General features: G+C 36.0%; 1 protein-coding gene across 1 annotated transcript; it reads left to right on the plus strand.

Moving 5' to 3' along the window:
• Window positions 1–18,074: 18,074 nt before the first annotated feature.
• LOC114657546 (uncharacterized) lies at window positions 18,075–22,781 on the plus strand. Its single transcript, XM_028809431.2, has 8 exons — window positions 18,075–18,626; window positions 19,337–19,471; window positions 19,552–19,688; window positions 19,793–19,935; window positions 20,024–20,111; window positions 20,708–20,870; window positions 21,201–21,262; window positions 22,144–22,781. The coding sequence occupies exons 1-8, from the start codon at window positions 18,533–18,535 to the stop codon at window positions 22,477–22,479; spliced, it is 1,158 nt and encodes a 385-aa protein (XP_028665264.1). The 5' UTR covers window positions 18,075–18,532; the 3' UTR covers window positions 22,480–22,781.
• Window positions 22,782–23,218: the final 437 nt, after the last annotated feature.

Below are 23,218 nucleotides of genomic sequence, written 5' to 3' on the forward strand. Positions count from 1 at the left end.
AAGTCGACATTTTGACTTTAATCTCAAAATACACTTTTTTTTTCACTGTGTCCTCTTTTTTTCTGTGACATTAATATGCTTCAGTATGATACTCAGATGGTGGGCTGCAACTCATCTTTTCACGTCGACTTTGATATCTGACCACTTCTTTTACAATTTGGGCGTGGAGCAACTTTTTGAAGTTGAACTTCTGAGTGCTTCTGCAACTCTGTGCCACTCCATCAATTTACTTTTGTTGCTTATACCACTGCTTAAGCCACCAAATAGTATGTTTTTTCCTTGCCTCCACATCACTGAACAGGACCTCCATTTCGCATTTGCTGATATTCTTTTCTTTTTACATGTGCTTTTGCCATTGTCTTTTATCAAAAAACTGAATGGAAGCGCTATTTATATTGAATTGCAAAATTCTGGGAGTTTTTTTGTGGATATACACATTTCTAGTTTTGTCTGTACACCATGTTTTAGTATGAATTCTACTCAAGGCATTATACTCGAGGCCCATGGTCAAAGAGGCATTTTTATATGTCATATTAGACATGGCCCTTTAACTATTTGCACCCCTATAAACAGCAGGGGCCTCATGCATAACGGCGTGTGTAGAATTCACACTAAAACATGGCGTACGGACAAAAGCGGAAATGTTCGTACGCACAAAAAAATCCAGATGCATAAATCTATGCATTCGCCAACTTCCACATTCTTCTGCTCCATAAATCCCGCTCAACATGAAAAGTAATGCACGTGCATGCACCTGCTGCCACTCCCCATACTCCATACTTCACAAAGTCACACAGTGCCTGAAATAAAAAAGAAGTTGTCAGATATCAAAGTCACCGTGAAAAGGCGAGTTGTAGCCCACCGTATGTGTTGTCATATAAAAGCTTATTAGTGTACAGAGAAAACAAAATAGGCACACAGTGGAAAAAAAAGCTTGAAATGTCAATTTAATCTTAAAATGTCCACTTTAATCACGTAGTTTATTTTGTCATTAAAGCAGAACATCATAAACTTCATCTTAAAATCGTTTAATTTACTAGTTTCTCAAATCCCATAATAACTAAAGTAGCACGTTAAATACTTTGTTTTGTATTTGATCTTCTATGTGCTCTATGTGTGTGAATCACTACGTGCTTCTTAAACGGGCTTTCTCTTCATCCGACAGGACACAAAATTCATTACATTGATGATATTACAGCTTTCTGAATAATTTAATTTCCGAGATGTATACTTCATATCATTTTCATGATGATAGGAATTAAAGCATGGTATTAAACATGAGAACTCATGGTGCAGTGATTGTTCCTGCCTCACGCAAGATGCTTGCTGTGTCGTGTGCAACCTTCGATGAAATAATTTACTGTACCAGTACTGTCTCTCTCAAATATACTAACCCCCAATTCCTGTCCTTCCTTTTCTTTCTCCAAGTACCCAATCGCCACACAATCAGCTCTGTAATAGATGTTAAGCCATCTGTAAGATGAGAACACCGATTCCTCAAAACATCTATCCTTCCAGTGTCGCACAAGCCCCAGCAACAATACAGCGCAAGGCAGGAACAATCTGTGAACGGAGAGCCAGCTCCTTGCTAGCACTGCGACACCGTCTCCTCACATGTTTAATTATTAATAATATACTAGATTATTTAAATGAAGTTAAAGTTTTATCTGTATAACATAATAAACACAGTTAGCTACATTTCATCTTAAAATGATATCGTCTTTATAAAGTGGCTCAGGTTGTGCAATATTATAACCGTATCCCAAGTTTACAGTGGCACAAACAGTTCTACAAGGAGCACTTGATGGATTGATTGATTGCGTTTATAGTTCTTGGGATGAAACTGTTTCTGAACCATGAGGTCAGTACAGGAAAAGTTCTGAAACGTTTGTCGTATGAGAGCAGTTCAAATAGGCAGCATGGCTGAGGCAGCGTGTGCTAGATGCTGTATACCGATAATTCTGTTTCCGATCAGCTGCTGTAGAGCTGCTCAGCACTCAGATACAGTGATATAAATACTCTGAGTAGTGCAGTGAGAGTAATATGGAAAAAGATGATCCGCTGTGGCAACCCCTAACGAGAGCAGCTGAAAGAAGAAGAAGTGCAGTGAGAGTAACAACACTTAAGCAGCTATGGTATTTGGAATAGTTTGGCTACTTCGTGGACCATTATATTGTTACAGGTTAATTACAATCAGATGCCTTAAACTAATAAACAGTATGTGGTTAATTTCAGTTTATATGATAAAGCCGTGTCAGGGATGTGGATCTAAAAAAGAAAGGGAAACCACATTGGAACAAAAGCACTGCTGTCACGCTGGGTGCCGCCAGTTTGCAAAACCGAGCGGAGAACTTGCGTACGCCAGGGTTTGAGCTAACGGGAAAATGTGTGTGGGTTTATGCCAAGTTTAGGTTTTATACATTGCGATTTGAGCGTGGAAATGGAAGTACACAACATTTTTGTGCGTACACACCATTTATACATGAAGCCCCAGGTCTGGTAGTCAAAACATTTCATATTATTTTTTTTTAAATGTCCTTTTGTTATTCATTCTCAATTTCCACATATTTTATCATAGATTTGTTGCTTTGCTCTTTTTTTTTCTGTTAATTTCTTTGTATTTTGTACTTTTAGCATTTGTACTAGTCTCCTTGCTATTCCCTTTTTCTGGTCTGTGGCAATGTTTTCCTCTGTAGGAAATAATTAACGCTGTGCAGATTATTTTATTGCTTTGTGAAAGTGTTATGACTTAATTTCTGAAAGAAAAGATAAGACTGTGTTTACCCCAAATAATTTATACTTACTTTTAATAAACTCAATAAGTTGGAATCAGATAAAAAGCATAAGCAGACACTATAAACAAAAGAAAAGAAAACTTATTCAAGAAACAGTGGCCCAACTGTTTAACTGGAACGGTGCCTGAATTTAATTAGATCAGTCTTCTGGATTGTCCTGGAGTGTAGCACACCTGGAGGATTGGGGAGGCCTGCTACCCTGGTTTGAATTAACAAAAATAAATTAACTAAAACACAAGAAGATAAAAACAGACTATTTTAACTAAATTAAAATAAACACATACTATGGTAATATACTTGGCAGAATTAAGTATAATGCAAACAGAACAGAAGAAAATGACAAAAATTCATTGAAGATTTTTCCACTAGGGAATAGGTTTAGGTAATACCACATAGCCAGTGCTGAGCCAGTCTGTCAGGAATATTTTATTTAGGTAAGCCGGTGTTACTTCATGTTCATTTTAATTGCATCATTTGTCATCTGTTTGTGTATTTGATTTACATAGGCAGCACAATTTTGCTTTTTAAAATTTCATTTGTACTACCATTTTGTGTGTCAAGTCACTGTGATGTTCTATGGTTCTTAGTCATGTGATGCATATGCTGTTTAACAAATGGCATCAGGGTGGCCATAATATATAAGCAGCATCTAAACTAGATTAATGGGATGACTTAGCAATAGCTCAATGCTTGGGCAAACGTGCAATTTAGGGAAAAGATTTGAGTGTTGACTTTAGTTTTATTTATGACATTGATGTCACTATTATGAATATTCATGAATATACTTAAAAATGAAGTAAAGGGCAGCACAAAGCTCTTTAGAGTACCAAAACATTTAAACAATTCTGCTATAATTTGTTTCAAAGTTTCAATGCATTTGACATCCATCTAGTGATATTTCTTTGCCATTTGTATTAACATTATGGATCAGTGATAGACTGAAGCACCAATCCTGAAAATCACTGAAGTATCCTGATCATTATTGCAGCTATGATGTAATATCCTTTGTCCAATGCTTAGCATTGACAATAAAACTGTAAAAGGAGTTATATTCCATATATGACTTTTTGGGTCCACTGATGTAGAAAGATTGCTGATTGTGAGGTCCATGCTAACTTTTTATTTTTGAGACAAATAAAATAAACTACCTTCCAGCTTGTTTAATTGTGCATTTTCATTTTTGAGTGCCATAAAGGTAATTTCCTATTTAGGACAAATCTTTATAAATATTTTCTGCCAATCATCACCATCCTAACATTCAGCATGACAATATGAATTTCATTTGCTAGAGGTGTTAGATGAGTGCTTCATTAACTTTTATTGTGTTATTTTACTATTTATTGTTAAGCTTTGTTTTAGGTGCTGCTACTATAAGGAAATGTTATGGACATATTTCATTCTTAATTGCATATACTTTTTATATTGAACTGGGTACATTATATACTTAAATTGAGATTTTTATATTGCACGCTAATGGTGTCCATTTTAGGATGATTATTTTACATATCTTCCATCATGCATTATTTATCATTTTTCAATAGCACATAATGCATCACTACTCACATCTGACTCATCTATTTGAGATTGTGTCTCATACACTGTATATGCAGACATTCAATATAAAACTGAATGTATTGAATTATTGAACTGAATGTAACTGACCTACGATTATTTTCTTAAAATGACTTTATTTCTGAGGTATTGGCAGTTTAATGTTATAGAAAAAAATGAAGCTGCATATGCATGTATTTGTGTGGAAATAGCACATATGGAATTGTAACACCCCAAAGAGCAGTGCACTTAAACAAAACATAGACAGGAATACAAAGAAAACTTCCTAATAAATAAATCCCACTTTCTATTTACAAAACGTAAGTCATAGAAAGCTGTTAGTTTTGCTGTTCCTAATGTGCTATTTTGCCTCATTCAAAGCCACTTAAAACATTGTGACTTTGCCTATTAACTATCTCTTACAGAGAGTGAATTAAAAGACTAAATATTGTACCAGAGGTCTAATTTTTAACTTCATTTATTCCCAGGGAAGAAGGGTAAAAACATTCCTTTTGCTTTTTAAACAACTACAGTTTATTCATTGTTCATTCATTCTTTTATTGAACCTGCCTTCTCCAACAGAAAGGTTCTTATGGTCACACCCTACAGCCAGCAGCTTTGGGGGCAATGCGGGAACAAATCCGTATATCAGTTCATTGTAAGTTACATTCACACATACACTTCCACACTGCTCATCCAAGGCCGTATAGCCTAACCTACCCATCTTGGGGTAGAGGAACCATCGCGGCTATCCAAAACCCGGTTGAACATGAAGAGATCATACACACTCCACTAATATAGTACCTGGACCATAACGTCAGACCAGCAGAATGGAGTTGTGAAGCAGCTGAACACAACAACACAGTGTTTTGAAATAATATTAAGAAGAAGGAAAATGCAGAGACTGGAAATGTCAAAGTGTTTTTTTGCTTCTTAGGGTCAGTATTGTCACATGGACAAAGTACATTGGAACTCTTACTTGCATATGCTAATAAACATGAAACATGTCATCTCTCTGTGGTGTCATGATCAGTTTACGTCAAATTTGTCTCTTCTGTTAGATATCTGATAGCCAATAGTTAAGTAATATAATAGCATTATAATTATTAAAAAAATTGTTAAGCAAATATCCACCAGGTTCTTAATAATTTTTAAAAGAAAGATTTAATACATTTGCAGTAAGAAATAGATCAGAAAAGCTTAATGAAGTATTATGTTCTTCTTTGTTCACTTTTATGTCTAGTAAGTGAAAAAAATGACAACGGTTTCACACTTGTAAATGAATTTTAATGCGATTTTAAGCACATTTTCACATTTTTTATTTAAAAAGTGCATGTAAAATTGTATTGCATTGTTTAATTCTCAAGGGAAGTGATGCTCAATTTCTTTAAATATGAACACCAAATCCCGTAAAACATTAGTTTAATATTTCGGCACACTGTGTTTGAAATGTTTTTTTCTTAGCTGCTAATTTTGAGGTGGAGACACTCATCCTTCTGGGGAAATCTTCAAACATGTTCATTAAACAGAAACGCTGTATAAATTTGGTGGTTCATTTAAACTGTGGCAGGGTGGAACATACAGTGTGTGTAACTCCAGTCCTCATTGTCAGCATTGGTAGCCCATTTGGAAGTTTATTTACTAAGTTGGAAGTTGAGACCTCATGCAATTAGGCCCATATTAATTATACCTGCTTCATTATTAATAAGCCTTTTTTGCTTGAATTCTCTTGTGGACTCAAGTTAGTTGAGAGTTGCACTTAAATAGCCAGAGAAAATTATAATTGCAGTCTGCATATGGAAGTCAGCACAAAACCACAGTTTTTAGTTTCATGACTCCAGAATTTTGAGTTCTAATTGCAAGATCTACCTGTGGAAGTTGTTCTGTACCTACTTTGGTTTTTGAGCAAATGTGTTGATCAGTGGTTCCAAATTGGCCAGGGTGTATGCCCTGGAATGGATTGGTGCCCAGTCCTCAGCTGGTTCCTGCCTTACACCTAATGATGTCAGGATGGGCACTAGTTCCCTGTGACCCTGAATCAGGTGAGTTCTAGTTAGCAGTTGGGTAATAAAAAGTTGAATGAATGGATGGAAAATGTATAACTTTACGCAAAATGTTATTGTTACATCTAAGTGGAAATTTTGCATGGTTTTTAAAGCTTTTGCTTAACCTTTGGACCATCACATAATTTCACACAGTTAAAACCCACAAGAGGAGATACATTTTAATGAGCACAAATTTGCATGGCAATTCAAGTGTTTGGAGCAAATGACATCATGATCTGATTTTGAAATAAATAGCCTTAACTTTTGAATTACCAAATGCATTATTTAATGGTGAAATAATGTTAAATTAATTACACAAGCCTCTCCCTTTATCGCCTTTTTATGGCAATCCTTAAGTGTGGCTATCAAGTGATGAACTCATTGTTTGTTTGTGTGCATTGTATATTTCTCATTCATATTCCCTCTGTGGCAGTTTTTTGTTATAGAATATGCTTTGCTGTTGCACATTAAATTTTTTACAAAATGTAAAAATTACATTATTATAGAGGTTAGAGTTCAAGTGCTGTACCCTAAAGCTATGCCAAAAAATCATTTGGATTCACACTTATGAAGAGGACCAAAAAATCTACTCATTATTTAAAAAAAAAGCTGTGTAAAAGCCAGGACAGGGATTGCCTTGCAAAATATTTACCCACTACACTTACACAAATCTAAATCTGGACTGTTGATATTAGTCTTATTGAAAAACAAATTGCAGCAAGAAGACAGTGAACTTTATACATGTTTTAAAAATCTATTCAAAATTCAATGGTAGCACTTCTGTGACCTTCACCCAGATAAAATGTGAGGCTATTCTAAGATTAGGTTCAGTTGCCTCATTTTATTCCCCTTTGAAGGGTCAAATCCATGTTCTTCCCTCATGTTGAACAGCAATAGCAAGGTCAAGTAGCCTTCCCCAGTTCAAAATGGTCTTCTTCTTTTGAATATGAATACGAGTGGCATGAAACCACATCAAAACTGATATTTCTTTGAGTGTTTCAAGAAAGTTACTATTTGCATATTTTATCACAGAAGGTTGTGACTGACATCCATTTTCCATATTCTGAACATACTTTATTCATTAACCAGTAATGCTTATCTAGACAGAACCCATTAAATTTAGACTGTGGATTGAGACTGAAGTTTCAGGAATAATACCAAGACACCACAAGGAAAAGGACCCCCACTCAGCCACAAAAGCTGCGCTCCAAGTAATAATTCTTTTGCATGTATATAGTGCCTTTCTCACTATTTAAAGTGCTCAGCAATGGCAGGTTAAAGGCCTTGCTCAAGGGCCCAACAGAGCAGAGTCCCTATTTGCATTTGCGGGATTCAAACCGGCAACCTTCCGATTGCCAGTGCAGATCCCTAGCCTTCGAGCTCAGTACTTTGATGCACAATTGACACCCAGTGCATGATTATGCCATTTCTAATTGTCAGTATTAAGTAGTTATGTGTTGATCAATATTATAGAATAGACTTAATATGATTTAGATCATTTTAAAGAACTGTAATTTAAAGTTAGTTTTTAGGAGTTGCTTTATATGCATACAATGTTTAACATTTTTATATATTATTAGTACCATACTTTGCTGAATTTTATTATGTATTTTAAGGGTAACATAGATAAAAAATAACAAATATATGGTATGTTTAGGTCAGGGTGAAAAATTTTAATATTTCATTAAGTGTTGTAAAGTATTGTCTGGTCAGGACTCCAACTGCTACACACATGAAGTGATGCAGGACAGGAGTCAGGTTATAAAAATCACTGGTGATTTGGGACCACCAACAGAGATTGCTATGCCCAAATGTAATATTAGGAATCAAGGAGATAACTACTACTTGGGTACAAATAAACAAAGGGATCAGTTGGTTGAAATATTATGTGATTCACAAATAGGTTGGTGGCAGCAGAGAGACCCATTTGTTTACACATGGCTGCCTGCAACCTTGTGTGGTATACTGGTGACCTGGAGTTGGTCTGACACTTAAAGAGGGAATTGGGGGCCAGAGTTGGAGGAGTAATTGGGACTGCTAGGATCAGTAGTAGTAGTAGTAGTAGTAGGATGGTCACAGGAATTTCCTGAGACACTACTTTCACTAGAAGAACTCCTTGTTCAGACGACAAAGGAGTTTAAACTACAAACTCCTTTGTCTTCTGAACAAGGAGTTCTTCTAGTGAAAGTAGTGTCTCAGGAAATGGATGGATGGGTGTAAAAAGAATACAGCAGCCAGTTGGAGGAAGGAAGAATGAAAGTGACAGTACAGACGGAGCTATTTAGGTGGGCAAGTGAATCAGTTACCCTACTAGGGAAGGTTTGGTAGATTATTATTTAGTTAGGCACAAATAAGAATAAACGTTTATGGCGTCCACATCTCTTTTTATTGCTTTGAGTACCTGTTGCTTTTCTTTTATATAACTTGGCTTCCTTGGCATATTTTTGGGTTCAGGGTGTATTCGAGAGTGTCCTTTCCAGTTCACAATGTATAAGGTATTTTTTTTTTATATTAAATGCATCATTTAATTTTAATTCCTAGCTACTTCATGTTTATAGCTATTTAGTGTAAGAGCAGAATATTCAAGTTATATACAGGTTTCTCCCATTGCTGATGAGGTCTTTCACTTAATAATTATACCTTCATCCCAAATCCCAGCAAAAGACAGATTACGCCGATTAGAGAATCAAACTTGGCTTGATGTGAGTGTAAGAGTGGCTGCATTTATGAATTTAGTATAACAAATCTAGTATCAATTGCCTTAATGTGAATTGCTGGAAATGGGAAAGGGTCATTTTGCAGCTCTAAATTATTACTTCTTACATGCTCAATGACGTTCAAAACTCTCAATTGGAGAAGCAGAAATATGACCTACTGATGAGCTACAAAACATTCCCTAAACTGGAAAATATTGTTGACAACCTAGGGAAAAAAAGGGGACTAGATTACAACAGAGAGAAGGAGAAACATTGTCTTAGACATACCATGCTTATTAATCCTTCCTTCACTACATGGTCTCAACTAAACTGGGAGGTCGACTGTCTCAATCCTTAACTATATTTGTATGTATTTTGAGAGGAGTAAATGGTAGTGTCAAATCTAGATGAGAGATAACTGTAGTGGTTATTTTCCAACAACTAGTGAAAGAGGTGAGTTAGGTCCAAATTCAAGAGCTCGAGTTATACTGTCAAACCACCCATTTCCCTACCCTGAAGAGAGGTAATACGTTCTCCACCTGACAATGATTTGGAAGTGTACTTTTTTTTTTGTAAAAGCTGCAATTTGTCACTGCTGGCCGCAAGAAAAATGAGCATCTGTATTAGCACCATTTTTGTGAGAGGAATCTTTGCAGACTTATTCTGACCTTTATGAGACCCAAGTGTCTGATATAATGAAAATATGTTGGTTGGCAAAATGCTCCATACGGCTTGGTCGGGAACTAAAGCTCTAGCTTGAAATGACTATACACTATTTCAAACAGTATGATTGGTAAATCCCTTATAAAACCTCAGAGACATTCCATTTAATGCAAGCAGAACGAGGATGGGTGGTGGGTGGGTTCAGGCAGTCGCAGCAACATCAAATGCAAAGCAGGAGCCAATCACTGAAGATTAGTTATTTCACATTTTATTTCAGTACTATTTTGGAATCTTAAAATAAGTGATATTTTTCAGCTAAATAACCCTAAAATGGCAAAACAAAACCTAAGTTCCACAAAAATTTCTAAATTAACTGTATAAAGCAGAAAATGACTAATTCCATTTCTGATTCTCTTTAGTCTTTTGAATCTTTCATTAATCCAATTAACCTTCAATGTGATCAGAGTGCATATAAAACTCTTTTCTAATACTTTTCATATTTAAGCAATCATTTAAATTAATCTGGCTCATGACTCTTAAATGTTTTATTTCCCTGTACTCTCAGTTTTGTATATTATTTCACACAGTAAACCCAATTAGTGCGTAATGCTGGTTGATTACCACTACTTAAATCTCATCTAAATCGTTAAACATATTTATGCATACAGCATCTCTCTTTGTTAGTCTTTTGTGCAAAATTATAAGTAATACAATATTTATAAATCATTATTAACCCTCCTCTATTCTGTTTCTCTTCTCTGTATCATGATGGTGCCACTGCTCTACTGCGAAGCTGCTCTCCTCAGTATGGAAAAGTTATCTCAGATAAAGGAGCATTGGAATCATCAGATATAAAGATTCTCTCATCAGACTGGATGGCCCAGTGTAGACTTCATTATAGAATCCCCAGGTTTATGTAGGTGGCTATTTAGCCAAGTTCTCCATGACTGCGACTGTGTCCAATTTTAACATTGACTTTCTCTCTCTCCTTCATTGTTAACTGGCCATAGTTCTTCAAGTTAATTAATGAATAGATATTATTGGTTTCCATTTATGTTAATCAGTTTCTACTTTGTTTTATGGGTGTTTTTAACAAATCTGTATCTTTTAATGTATAAATTAATATCTATACTTGCATTTTACCTGAGAATCTGTTGACAGCATTCTACAAATGAACTCAGTGATGTGCGCTATACAAAAATAAGTTGTATTGCATTGTGTATTATATATTGCAGAGGTTCTCTAGTGTCTTTCTCTGTCAATATATTTCTTTTGTTATTTTTTCCTTTTCCTCCCTATTAGTTTTCTTCTCATTTTAGCCCTTTTGGTTTGTTCCACTCTTTTGATTCTTTTGAGACAATTTGATTTACCGTTTGCTTCCTCCCACTTCTTGTGCTGAAGTGAGCAGCTGCACTCTCTAAAATGTAATCAAGACATTAATAAGTGCTAATAATTAAATAATGACACATTGTTAATAACTAAATAAATAATGTATTTGATCATTAAGAATAATAATCAAGAGTCAATGTTATCTCACCATATGAATAATTATGATTTAGTTCCTGGACTACATATAAAATATAATACTCCTTGAAGCAGCAATTTGAAAAAGATACTATGAAAAAACAATGTGAAATTTGGTTGTTAATTCTAGCCTACAAAATAGTTATCATAGCCTGGACTTGTGAATTGCTAAGCGCTTCCTGTCCAAAAGTGCACATGGCTTTCAAAATCATTAAAAAAAAACGTTAAACTGGCAGCAGATTGTTTTCTTGAGTTTGGATTACTGAAAAATATTTCGTTTTGTCTGAAATGCAGAGGCAGCCTTAGGGTTCTGCAGGGCCTAGGGCTGACCAACCTCATGTGGGACGGTTAAGTCAAATGCTGTTACAGTACCGGAATGTGTGAACTGTATAAACTTGTGCGCCAATTTAATAAAAATATTGTTAACATACACCGGATTTTCTCATTACAATATTCAGCTACATTTTTGCAAGATAACACATGGACTTTATCAAAATATAACTGGAGAATATAACTATATATATATATAAAACTATATAAATCCGCTCAAACGGGACATGCGGACCTCAAAAGCGGGGGCCCCCTTAGGCATGGGACCTAGGCCAGTTGCCACCCCTAAATGCCGCTTTTGCTGAAATGTATTTGTTCAATATCAAGATAGTATGCCTTAACATAGTCAGCAGGTACTTTTTAATATGTTTGATTTGAAACTTTATTTTATGAACTGTACAGCTCAATTCACACTTTTTAGATGCATTAATTCTTCTGTGATACCTAAGTATTATTCAAGTTGCCAGTAACATCATCAGTATGTCGTTCAGGTTGCTAAAACATTTTATATTCACTTCTGTATAAAGGGAAGTTTGGTGAGGGGAGAAAAAATTGCTATTAGGTTAAGTTCAGATTCTGATTCTATGATGTTCAAAACATCGAAAAAAGTAGATTTTAGCATGGTGTCTGTCTGTCAAATTGCACCGCGTTTGTCTTGTTACAGGCTGCAGGCTTGTCGTTTTTGGTCCATCTACATATCCTTTAAATATTGTTTGACCTATATGTACAATGAAAACAGCCATAGAAATTGTTTCATTTAACTGGGATTTTCCAGTCTGCTCTGTTTACTCAGAGAACCAGCAATATTGATTTGCAACATTTTTGCACAAGCTCAGTTAACGAATCGTCTTAGAACTAAGCTCCTTTATATTCATCATAAAATAAGTGGTGTGGAAGTCTTTGTCCAGCATCTCAGAATCTCATTAATATTATGCATACAATACAACACCATGTTATTTGTATGTGAGGGCTAAGGTACTGTACTGTAGTTATTTTAATATTTTTGTAAAGTAATACAGATAATTTGCCCAGTATGTCACTAAAATCATTAAGCAATATCTTTAAAAAATAAATTGCAGATTATAAAGAGGGTAGAAGCTGGAGAAAAGAACCCCCTTGTAGCAGAGGCCTTGGGGTTAGCATATGGCCATGAAAGGAGCCATTGCCAAGTATAGAAGAGAGGGCACTGATAGACAGCACTTACCTGCAGCTTGTAGTGCAGCCAGAGCACAACATAAAGCAAAGTGAGGAATCATAAATGGGAGATCAATCTGTGTAAAGCATCTAAGCCCAATGCCCAAATTGAAAAACAAAAACCAAAGACATCTGAGAACAAAAACCAAAAAGACTATAAAGCTTGGGAAATGTGTCGTGATCTTTTTCTTTTTAAAGTAGGACAATTGAACTTGAATGGATTTAAATACTGAAAAGTATGATAATTAGAGTTATGGTAAAAATAATAAATAACAAAAAAATGAAACTACTAAAATACTTAATGTAGCCATAAAATGAAGGTAAATTAACATGTACCAAGCATTCTAGATTATGTAGGAAAATAACACAGTCATGGGAAGAACTCTTAAACTAAGAAATAAATTAATAAATGTTTATTCACTCATGACAGAGCTGGAGGTCCTTTTACTTTTTTAAAATCCATTAGCTTGAATGCGTGGTCACCAGTGAGTCTTCTTTAGCATCCTGGCTTTGTTCGGCTTACAGAGTTGAGGAAGGTGACACAGAAGGTTTTGCCTAAGACCCCAAGTGAGTGGCGGCAGTATGAATATGCATGCAAGGGATAAAGCAGATGAGAGTTTGAATAGTGGCATGGAGGGAGCTGTGGAATACTGGGTGGTGGCAGAGGTCATATCAGTAAATATCAATATTATTCCTATTGTACATCAAGTTGTGGAATGCATTTGCTTTGTTAATTAAAGTATTACAATTATGTGTGGAGTTCAGTCTGTCTGGTCCTCACCAGATCATATCTATGATGGGAAAAATCTCAGGAACACCTGGTGCCATTAGAGAGAACCTTACTGATATGGAAGTGGTCATGGACCCTAGCTTAAAAAGCTGTCTTTCCCCTTGGTCTTGGAGAGTGGGGTCGGGCGGTTAAAATTGGAAAGGGCTTCATTGACCACTAGGAAAAAAGGAAGGTCAGTTAGATGAAGAGTCGTAGTTTAAGGAGACAAGAATGTCACAAGGTGTGGTATTATACTCCATACTGAACCTTGTGTTTGGCGATATCGTTCCTTTTTTCATGTCTTGTCATTGTTCAATTGTAGCTAAAACCACTTTTGTTTTACTGCTTCGTCTTTTATGCCTGTTTTTTGGGATTGGGGTCTGCTCTTAAGCATCCTTTATAGCCACTAATATATATAAACCTTTTTAGACAGATGAATACAGTTGTGAGAGAGAGTGAAAGGGACACCCCAAACCTAAAATAATACTATGAAAGCCAAAATACAGCAAAAAAAAAAATACTAGAAAATGAATAACAGGAAGAGGTAACAAGGGATGTTATAAAAACCATGGTTCAGGCCCCAAATAAGCCACTTGAACATTTTTTTTCTTCCCTTCTACTAACATAGTCCTCTACAACCTTTTAATAGAAATCTTTTTTTATCTAACAGTGTCGTTTCATAAACTGAAATCATCTCCATACAAGTGCAACCAAATTTATTAATATTTAATTAAACAATTTTTACACAAGTATATATTAATAAAGGCTATATCAGTGTAGTATAAATGAATAGCTGATGAACAACAACAAAAAAATCAGACTAAAAATAGAAGCATATTATTCTCTAGTACTCTCTATGATGATGCTACTATTTACAGTATAAGCCAATATCTGGTCCCCAACGGTATACAAGTAGTTCACAGACATATTTTAGTATTCTCAGGAAGTGCCTTGGAAAGTGCTGCGAGCTGTAATCCATCTTGCTTGCAAAGCACTGGAGGTGGGTTTAAATGTACCCTTCTTTAATAGCAGAATAGTGTGCTGCAGCGTTTCCCTTGAAGCAGAGAATAGTGCTTCACATTCCATTTTCAATGCTGTAGATCAAGGCAGAGGTTAGCTTGCCTAGAAATATAGATCAAGTATTGAAAGATTTATATTTAGCTTGCAATTATAACACACAATTGTAAATGATTTATGCAATGCTATCCCAATATGATATGTTGTAATCAGACAATAATTGGTGTATATTTTTGTACCATTAGGAAGTGGTAAAACCCCTTTTAAAGCAATAAATAGAAAATGGTACGGTGAGATGAATGACCAGTGTGCTAAAACAAATCAAAGCCCTGACACAGCCCTTATGGTAAATAACCCACATAAGACATTGCCTGCAATGTACATTTCATGACTAGAATATAATAACAATATTATACATTTAATTGAGTGAGAATACTTTAGCCCAGAAGCTTGTAGCCCATGATTTATAATTCTTTCTGTTGGAAAACGTCCTTGATTCAATGTTCACACTAAAAGTGTTTTTGCAGTGTTATGTTCAAGAATTTTTTAAAGCATTTTAAGAAGCCAAATATGTAAAACTCAGGTTTTTATTAATTATTAGTTACTGCTGCTAATTATGCAGCATTAATTTATACATATAAGGCATTTTATTTATATATTTATATTATTCTAATATGTTCTTATTTGTTACACAAGGCTTCCATTAAAGTAAACATTACTAGATTTTTTAATATCCATCTTACACATTTTTACATTTCTTATTGTGTACTATATAATTATTTTTCCATAATTCTGATGTTCAAAAAATATCCTGTGTGCACTAAAACAAGAGAGGCCACTGCTACATTTCCTACTAAAAAGTGCCACATTGCGCTTATTCTACAATATTTGATAGTCCACATTAGCAAAATTTTACGCAATTCTTCTGAAGAAAGTCAACCTAAATGATAATCCCAATTTATCCCTAGGCCATTTATGACCTTTCCTTTCCTCATTTCTCATTCTATGACCTTTCAACGATATATGCCTTTTGCAATTTAATGTTTTCTATTGTAAGCCTTGATCCATTTTCAGTATACATTTTTGGTGTGGAGTTTAAACTTCAGTCCACATATTACTCTGCAAATGTTGCTAATTGTTCATTAAAAAAAAAGTTTATCTCTCTCTGCTTGGAAAGGTTCACTAAAAAATATTTTTTAGCTTCTGTTCAAATACACTAACTAAATATTTTAAGTTATTAAAAGAAGTTTAGAGCATAGTCTTTACAAGGTGAATTACCTTATTGTGTTATTTATGCTTGGGCTTGTATTATTTTCTTTGTAAATTTCAACTATGTTTATGAACCAAGCAAGCAGCCATTGTTGAAATTATTTGTCTTTACAGAGGGTGTGCAAAAAAAGCATTAATCTATATTGTCATTTTTTGCTGCACATACTTGAGTGATAAATGTTGGGAACAAAGCTGAATACCCAAGAAAGAGACTAAGACTTTAAGATGCCTCAGAGTCTGCCCTGCTCACTTTTCAGGAATACATAGCCAGGCACTGTTAAGGCAGTAACCTTTTTACAAAAGCTATATCTTTTTTTTTTTAATAAACTTTTTTAAAACAATTATTAATTACTAGCTGTGTAAGCCCATGCTGTAGAAAGCCTGGGGTCCAAGAAACTATTGAAATCATCGGAAAAAAAAACTGAAATGTAGAGATGTCAGGTAATTGAAAGGAACTACTCTGGGCATCTAGTTTTGCTGACGTTCTTTCATCGCTTGTGCATTAGCAGTGGGAGGAAAAGTAAAAGGGATACTGTTTTACCAATGTTAGTGGCTAAGCGACTATGTCTTTCTTCTGAGGTTTTGTTTTGCTGACATGCTGGCCCCGCTTGCGTTATTAGCGGCTAAGCGAGCTTTCTGTTTCCTAAAAGGTGAAACCCTTAACCCGACTGCACCTCTCACTTCCGGGTCGGACAGACACACACACTTCCACGCATAGACATTTATATATAAGATCGTTAAGATTAGATTTGATCTTGGGTGGCACGGTGGCGCAGTGGTAGTGCTGCTGCCTTGCAGTTAGGAGACTCAGGTTCGCTTCCCGGGTCCTCCCTGCGTGGAGTTTGCATGTTCTCCCTGTGTCTGCGTGGGTTTCCTCCCACAGTCCAAAGACATGCAGGTTAGGTGGATTGTCGATTCTAAATTGGCCCTAGTGTGTGTTTGTGTGTGTCCTGCGGTGGGTTGGCACCCTGCCCGGGATTGGTTCCTGCCTTGTGCCCTGTGTTGGCTGGGATTGGCTCCAGCGGATCCCCATGACCCTGTGTTCGAATTCAGCGGGTTGGAAAATGGATGGATGGATGGATTTGATCTTGTATCTGATTTGTTACTTTAAATTTATAAATTTAAATGGATTTTTTAATTGAAGATATACTGCTGTTGTCACAAGCCCAAGCGTTGGCTCACCTTTATTGGCTTTTAAACAAGCTGCGAACATGAGAGATGTCACAGGGTGAGGGTAGAGGATCTGAAGGCTACCTTATGTCTACAACATCTAAGAATGTAACAGACTCTGAGAAATGTAAAGTGAGGTATATTAAATATCATACTGATCTGGTGGCATTGCAATCAGTACAATCTAAGGAGCTTGTCCAAAGATGGACAAGATCTGTAGTAGGATTTAAGTAAAATGGAAACGTTTGATTGCATTTAAATAAATCACATTTCATAGCAAGTCATGGCAAAGTTAATTACTGAGGCATTTTGGGTACTGTGAAAAACCAGGTTAAGCTTGATATTTTTGAACCTACTCTATCTAAATGTTAATACCTTTAAATGTAAAACTGTAGCATAACTGGGTAGATCTGACTACATCTCACTCCCACCCAGACGCCTGTAGTTCTCTCACACAGCAAAAACTGGAGAGTTTAAATTTCAGGGTTAAATATTTCCGAGTTCATTTTCACCCCCAAAGTGTAATTTTAACACATTCCGATATAAATGGTGTTCACAGTTGGAGTTATTAAACAGAGTTGATCACATCAGTGTTAGTCCAACTCTGCAGAAATGTAATTAAGCTCCACCCATGAATTTCACTTCAGTTGGAGACGAAGGACAGAAGTTGGCGGCATTTTCCTCCTCTCAAGCAGTTGTACACGGTAAGTGCAATCAAGTCAAAGTCACCTAAATTCATGCAGTAAACTGTAATATGCACAAACACACATTTGCGGAGAATACACCCCCCCTCCCCCCAAGTTTTGCGGCGGTTTGGCCTCGTGTCCACATGACAACGGCGTTTTCCGGGCCTCAAAACGTTTTGTAAGTGGGTTCCAGAGTGGAGACTTTTGAAAACACAACTCTGTCGTCGCCGTGTTTACAGGTGAAAACTTTGATTAAACTTATCCATAGACTGGTCAAAATAAAAATGGTTCAAAATAAATAATTTAAAATAATTACTTCTTGGCTGCATTCTTTCTGCACACAGTATCTGTCTTGATTTACAATCCATGCGACTTCGGGGAAAAAAGGACATTTCGTTGCTGAAGAAACAGATAGTAAAATTGGCTTAAACATCTCGGAGATGCAGTAATCAAATTATTTTTGGCAGCTCGGGCACTTCCCTGTCATTCCAGTTCGTTTCACATTCTGCCTTTGTCTGTTTCAGTGATTTTTCCTTCGGTTTTATAATGATTGGTGTTTAAGTTTTATTTCTGTTTAGTCTGAATAAATCCCACGTGTTTTTACGTTTCCTTGTGGACGGTGTTTCTTAAAAGGTCGTGAGGACATGAACCTTTTTGAAAAGGCTAGAAGAAAAACATTGTTTTTAAGAGCCTCTTTTGCCACGTGGACTGGGCCTTAGTTGTCCGTGACCATGACTTCACTATATTATTATTATTATTATTCACAGTTTTACCTTTAAATGAAAATTTACTTTGTCAATCATTATTACGTTTCAGTACAAACATGCTAGTTCAGGTGAAGCATAACCAACAACAGAAGTATGTGAAGTTGGATGAGGATGAAGGGCAGTTTGACTTTCTGCAGTTCCATGAAAAAGGTAAAATTATACGTTGCTTAGAAAAATGGTTAAAAAAAAAATCATTCTGAATGCACCTTGTAGACTCTGATTTCTTTACATTCCTTTAGCAAACTATTTCATAAATGGGTGTAAATTGCTAAAGTTCTGCAACATGTGCCTCAAGAGTAAAATATACATCAGCTATTTAGGAGGGAATGGGTAGTGATGTCATAAAATATTTATTGATCAGGAAGTTAATATATTTCATTTTAAATGGGATGATTAATATCTACACTTTCAGTTAGCCTTCTGTTTAATGTAGTCTGTAATAACAGCTTTTGGAGACAAGGGGGTGATATAAAATCCATAGGCCTTGTGAAGACACAATCTGACCTGAAAACTGCACATTCACAGTCAGGCTTCATCTAGTGGTAGTTCCTTAAATGACGGTGAATACAGATAAACCTTTGTAACTTGAATAATTAAGAGTTTGAGTATTTATTTTAGCCTATTTATTTCTATCGGAAAAATGTCGATATATAGATAGCCATTAGGAAAATTTTCTGAATATCAATGCATGTAAAAGGCATCGATCCCCAGCCTAGGAATGGGTTTTGTGAGAGAAAAGTCTCGTAATGATTATACAGTGGCCGATGGGTATATTTAACGTGAACAGTCATTGGTTGTGAGGCAAAAAAACAGTGCTGACCTCAAAAGCATATTCATTTTTAACTCACTGTCTTTTTCAGTCATTGAGAAATTTTGCCTGCCACCTGATGCAAAAGTTATATATAGAGATGCAACAGGGACAGAAATTGATGCAGAAATATTCAGTGAACTTGTTGGACAAGGCAATGTGGTGGTGACAGTTTTCTGTGATGATGGTAAGAAGTAAAGTCAGGTATATTGAAGCACTTTTACACCCTATAGAATATTCCTTTACATTCCTATTCTATTCCTTTAGAGTTCTCTACATGTTCCTTGTCTTCTGTTTCTGAGATGTCTGATTCAAGCTTAAACTCAAATGCATCAACTGTAATAGTAGATGAGGTCCCTAGCAAGAGACGGAGAATTGAGGATGGTGCATTGTCTTCTAAACAGGTTTTAACAAAGCTCTCTGGAGTTTCTTAACATATTTTTTACTCTGTCTCTAGAAAAGCTGTGTATCACCATGTTTTGCATTCTCATGCTTTTCTTTTTATTAGTTGATAGAAGATGTGCTAAGAGCCAAGTCTGGTGGTGAAAAAGTACTACAGGAGTACCAAACATCAGAAACCCTAACAGATAGCACAAGAAGACAAATGATTCACATATTGGTGACTCACATGATTGATAATCATGGGAATGTTTTTATATTCTTTTTATTTGTGATGAATAACTGCATGTACACTGCACAAATTTTGATTACTAATTTAATAATCTTCTCTCAGGCTCCATCCTACTAAAGCAATCCGAGAAGAGTATGCTCTTGGGATAGTGACACTGTTCCCTTCCCTCAAGGATCCATATACCAAGAGAGGCTATGTAATAATCATTATTAAATAATAATTACATAATTATTGCATAACAATAATAATTGCATGATTTTTTCATGTCATACTTGCAAAGCTGTGTGCATGGCATTCACATTTAAATTTTCTGAGATTATTTATGACCCAAGTATGACAATGTAATTAATTTTGTTCTTTTTCTTTCAGGAACACTTCTATGATGCTGCAAGTAGCACGGGTTACATTTCTTGGCGTCTGAAGACAGTCCAAAGAAAGATTTGCAGAGAATCTGCACTTCCAACAAAAAGCTCTAAAGACTTTTCTCCAGGAGGCCCAAATTTCCAAAGGATGGTTACTGTTGAAAGGCAGCTTGATGGGGATGCTTGCAAAGAGGCCATGTCTTTGCTCAACCATACCACAGACAATTCCCTGATTTTTCAGAAGATGAGAGAGACCTTTCAGTACCGTCAGAATCTTGTTAATGACCCAGACAGAAGTGTTGATATCCTCTCCACTTTCCCAAGATTCCTGGATACAAAAGGACTGGTAAATTTGTAATACACTGTTTAGAATGGCTTGACATTTGAAAGTATTTCTTGTAGTACTAGTTTAATGTATTGTTTCTTAAAGGTGGATCAAGATTTCACTCTCCTATTCGATGATGACACGTCCTCTAGGCTGTTTCAAAAATGGGATCTGTTCTTCAAGCCAAATGTCATAAAAGAGGCTAAGTGTCTCACTTCAACACCAGAGTTGCGCCGCTTGATGCAGTCAGCAGAAAGTCTCCCAGGAAGTGATCTTGATGAGGCAACAAGTGAGTTGTATTTGTTTTGAAGAATTTTCTGTTACAGTTTTTATTACTAAGTGATTACAATTAGGAAGCAACAGCATCTATGATATTCTTTTTTTACTAGATTTGTTTATTCAGTGCATCTCTGACAGTTGATCTGTTATTTTGGATAAATATGAACAATACTGTTTAAAAATTTCATATTGTCTCCTTGTTCTTTCAACTTTAATTTTAAGTTTTCATTTAATTTTTGTGAATCTTTGTACTCAGCTTATGACCAAGAAATGGCCTCCCTGTTGTTGCTGATACATCTTCTTCCACCACGTCCTGGAGGACCAAAGGCTCCTAAAATTAGTGCATGTGATGCGGTTGAGAGACTTGTAGTCTTTCATAAGGTAAATGATATTGTGGGGATTATAATAATTTGTCATGTCACTTTCTAAGTAGGGCTGGGCCATATGCTCTGGAATACTTTGTGATTATTTGACACCTTTACCTTGGTTATGATTAATACACTTGTCAAGAACTCCTCATTTCACTTTCAAAGTAACCCCATTGGGAGTCTACATGCTTACCAAAACAATTTTGAATTGGGCCCATATAGCTTTTTATCCACTGTGTTTATTTTATTTGAAGTGTGATGAGAAGTGTGTTAATGAACCTGGGGGCAGCCTGTATTCTTATTTATCAAGTGAGTAAGCTACTATAGAATGAAAAACAATCACCTTTATCAGAGTTGTCAAAATGAGGCTGAGGTGGTATTATCCTGATCATGGGCATGTGTGTATGTGGAAGTACACTGTGCCTTCAATTGGCTGAAGCAAACACTTTTTATAAACAACTTATTTTAGGAGTTCTAGTTCTAAAAATTGTAAATTTCTTCAGTTATATAATTATCACATATATGAACACATGTAACAGTATTTGCAAGCGGAAAACCATTCTTGCTGAAGAGTGCATTTCTGCTCTGCATGCCCAAACGTGGACTCGAGCAGAGCTGTGATGAGCACTCATCAAATACATTTACCAAATACACTGACTTGAGCACAATTACATCAGTTAGGAATAGGAAATCACTTTTGGTGTTTTTTTGGTTAATTGCCCACTCCAGCTTCTAAGCCACATGTATAAATGAGTATTAAAAAGTGAATGAAATCGCCTTCATATGCACTAACATCTGGCCAGTGAAGTGTTTGAATAATGGCTTTAAATATAGTTTTTTCCATGGCTGCAGATTATACTTGTCTAATGTTCTGTTTCCTTGTCTAAACCCTAGTCATGCTGCAGTTTGGAGGAGCATGTCCGCAGCCAGCACGGTCGGCAGCCATACCTTCTCACTGTTGGGCGTCAGAAGAGCAAGACTGACAGCTTCTACATCTCCATGGATAAGCACCTCGTCCCATGCCAGGCAAACCGCTCCCTTGCGGCATTTGATGAACTTTTCAAAGCACATTTTGTGTTTAATTCGTCTTATGATGCTGCATTAGTGAATTTTTATACATTCCTGCAGACAACAGTATATAACATTGATGTGGGGAAGATGAAGGAGTCACCCAGAGTTAGAGAATTGAGAGCCAGACTGCTTAACCAGCCAGTACAGTTTTCACTCTGAGAGTAAGAGGCTAAAATGATGCTGACCTGTTTCATGTGTCAGAAACTGTATCCCAGCAGTCAGCAGTTGATTTCACATTTAAGAGTTACACATGGTTACTATCCTGGACCAAAGTTCAAATTGTTTTGTGCTCAGCAAGGGTGTAGGCGTCAGTTCCTAACCTTTGCAGGTTTTCGGAAGCACCTTAATAGTGTTCATAGCAATGTTCAGCAAGTTGCTCAAACTTCAACTATTGTGTGTTCCGATAGCGAGACAATTGCATCTTTATCTCAGGCACATGCTTTGGAAGACAGATTTGGTCCCCAAAATCAATTGGACTTTTCTAGTGTTTCTTCTGAGAGCAATGATTCAGGACTTAAAGATCTAACCAAAGAATTGTGTGCACCCATTGTGGCCAAATTACAGGGCAGTGGAATTTCTAACAGTTTGGTGTCCTCAATTGTAGGAGATTTGGAGGAACTAACACGTGAGCTCCGCTCACAAGCAAAGCATACCGCTATTTCTGCTATACCTATTAATGACCCCAACATATCTGAGATAAATGAATCTTTTAAAAAATTAGAAAACCCATTTACAAATCTTAATACTGAATGGAAACGAAATAAATACTTCAGCCTAAAATGGGGAGTTGTCGATCCAGTTGAAATAACATTGGGAGTCAGATATGACAACAGGCGAAATCAGAAATCTGGTACTTATGATCAAGTACCAGTAAATGATACTTTTATATATGTACCAG

The sequence above is a fragment of the Erpetoichthys calabaricus genome, chromosome 9 (genome assembly GCF_900747795.2).
Source record: "Erpetoichthys calabaricus chromosome 9, fErpCal1.3, whole genome shotgun sequence".
NCBI lineage: Eukaryota > Metazoa > Chordata > Cladistia > Polypteriformes > Polypteridae > Erpetoichthys > Erpetoichthys calabaricus.

Excerpts from the sequence above, each read along its gene's own strand:
- LOC114657546 (XM_028809431.2), top strand. The coding sequence starts at position 18,533 with ATGCTAGTTCAGGTGAAGCATAACCAACAACAGAAGTATGTGAAGTTG. Across the intron at positions 19,936-20,023 it reads ATTGATAATCATGGGAATGT|TCCTACTAAAGCAATCCGAG; the intron begins TTTTATATTCTT and ends TCTCAGGCTCCA. Across the intron at positions 20,112-20,707 it reads CATATACCAAGAGAGGCTAT|GTGGATCAAGATTTCACTCT; the intron begins GTAATAATCATT and ends TGTTTCTTAAAG.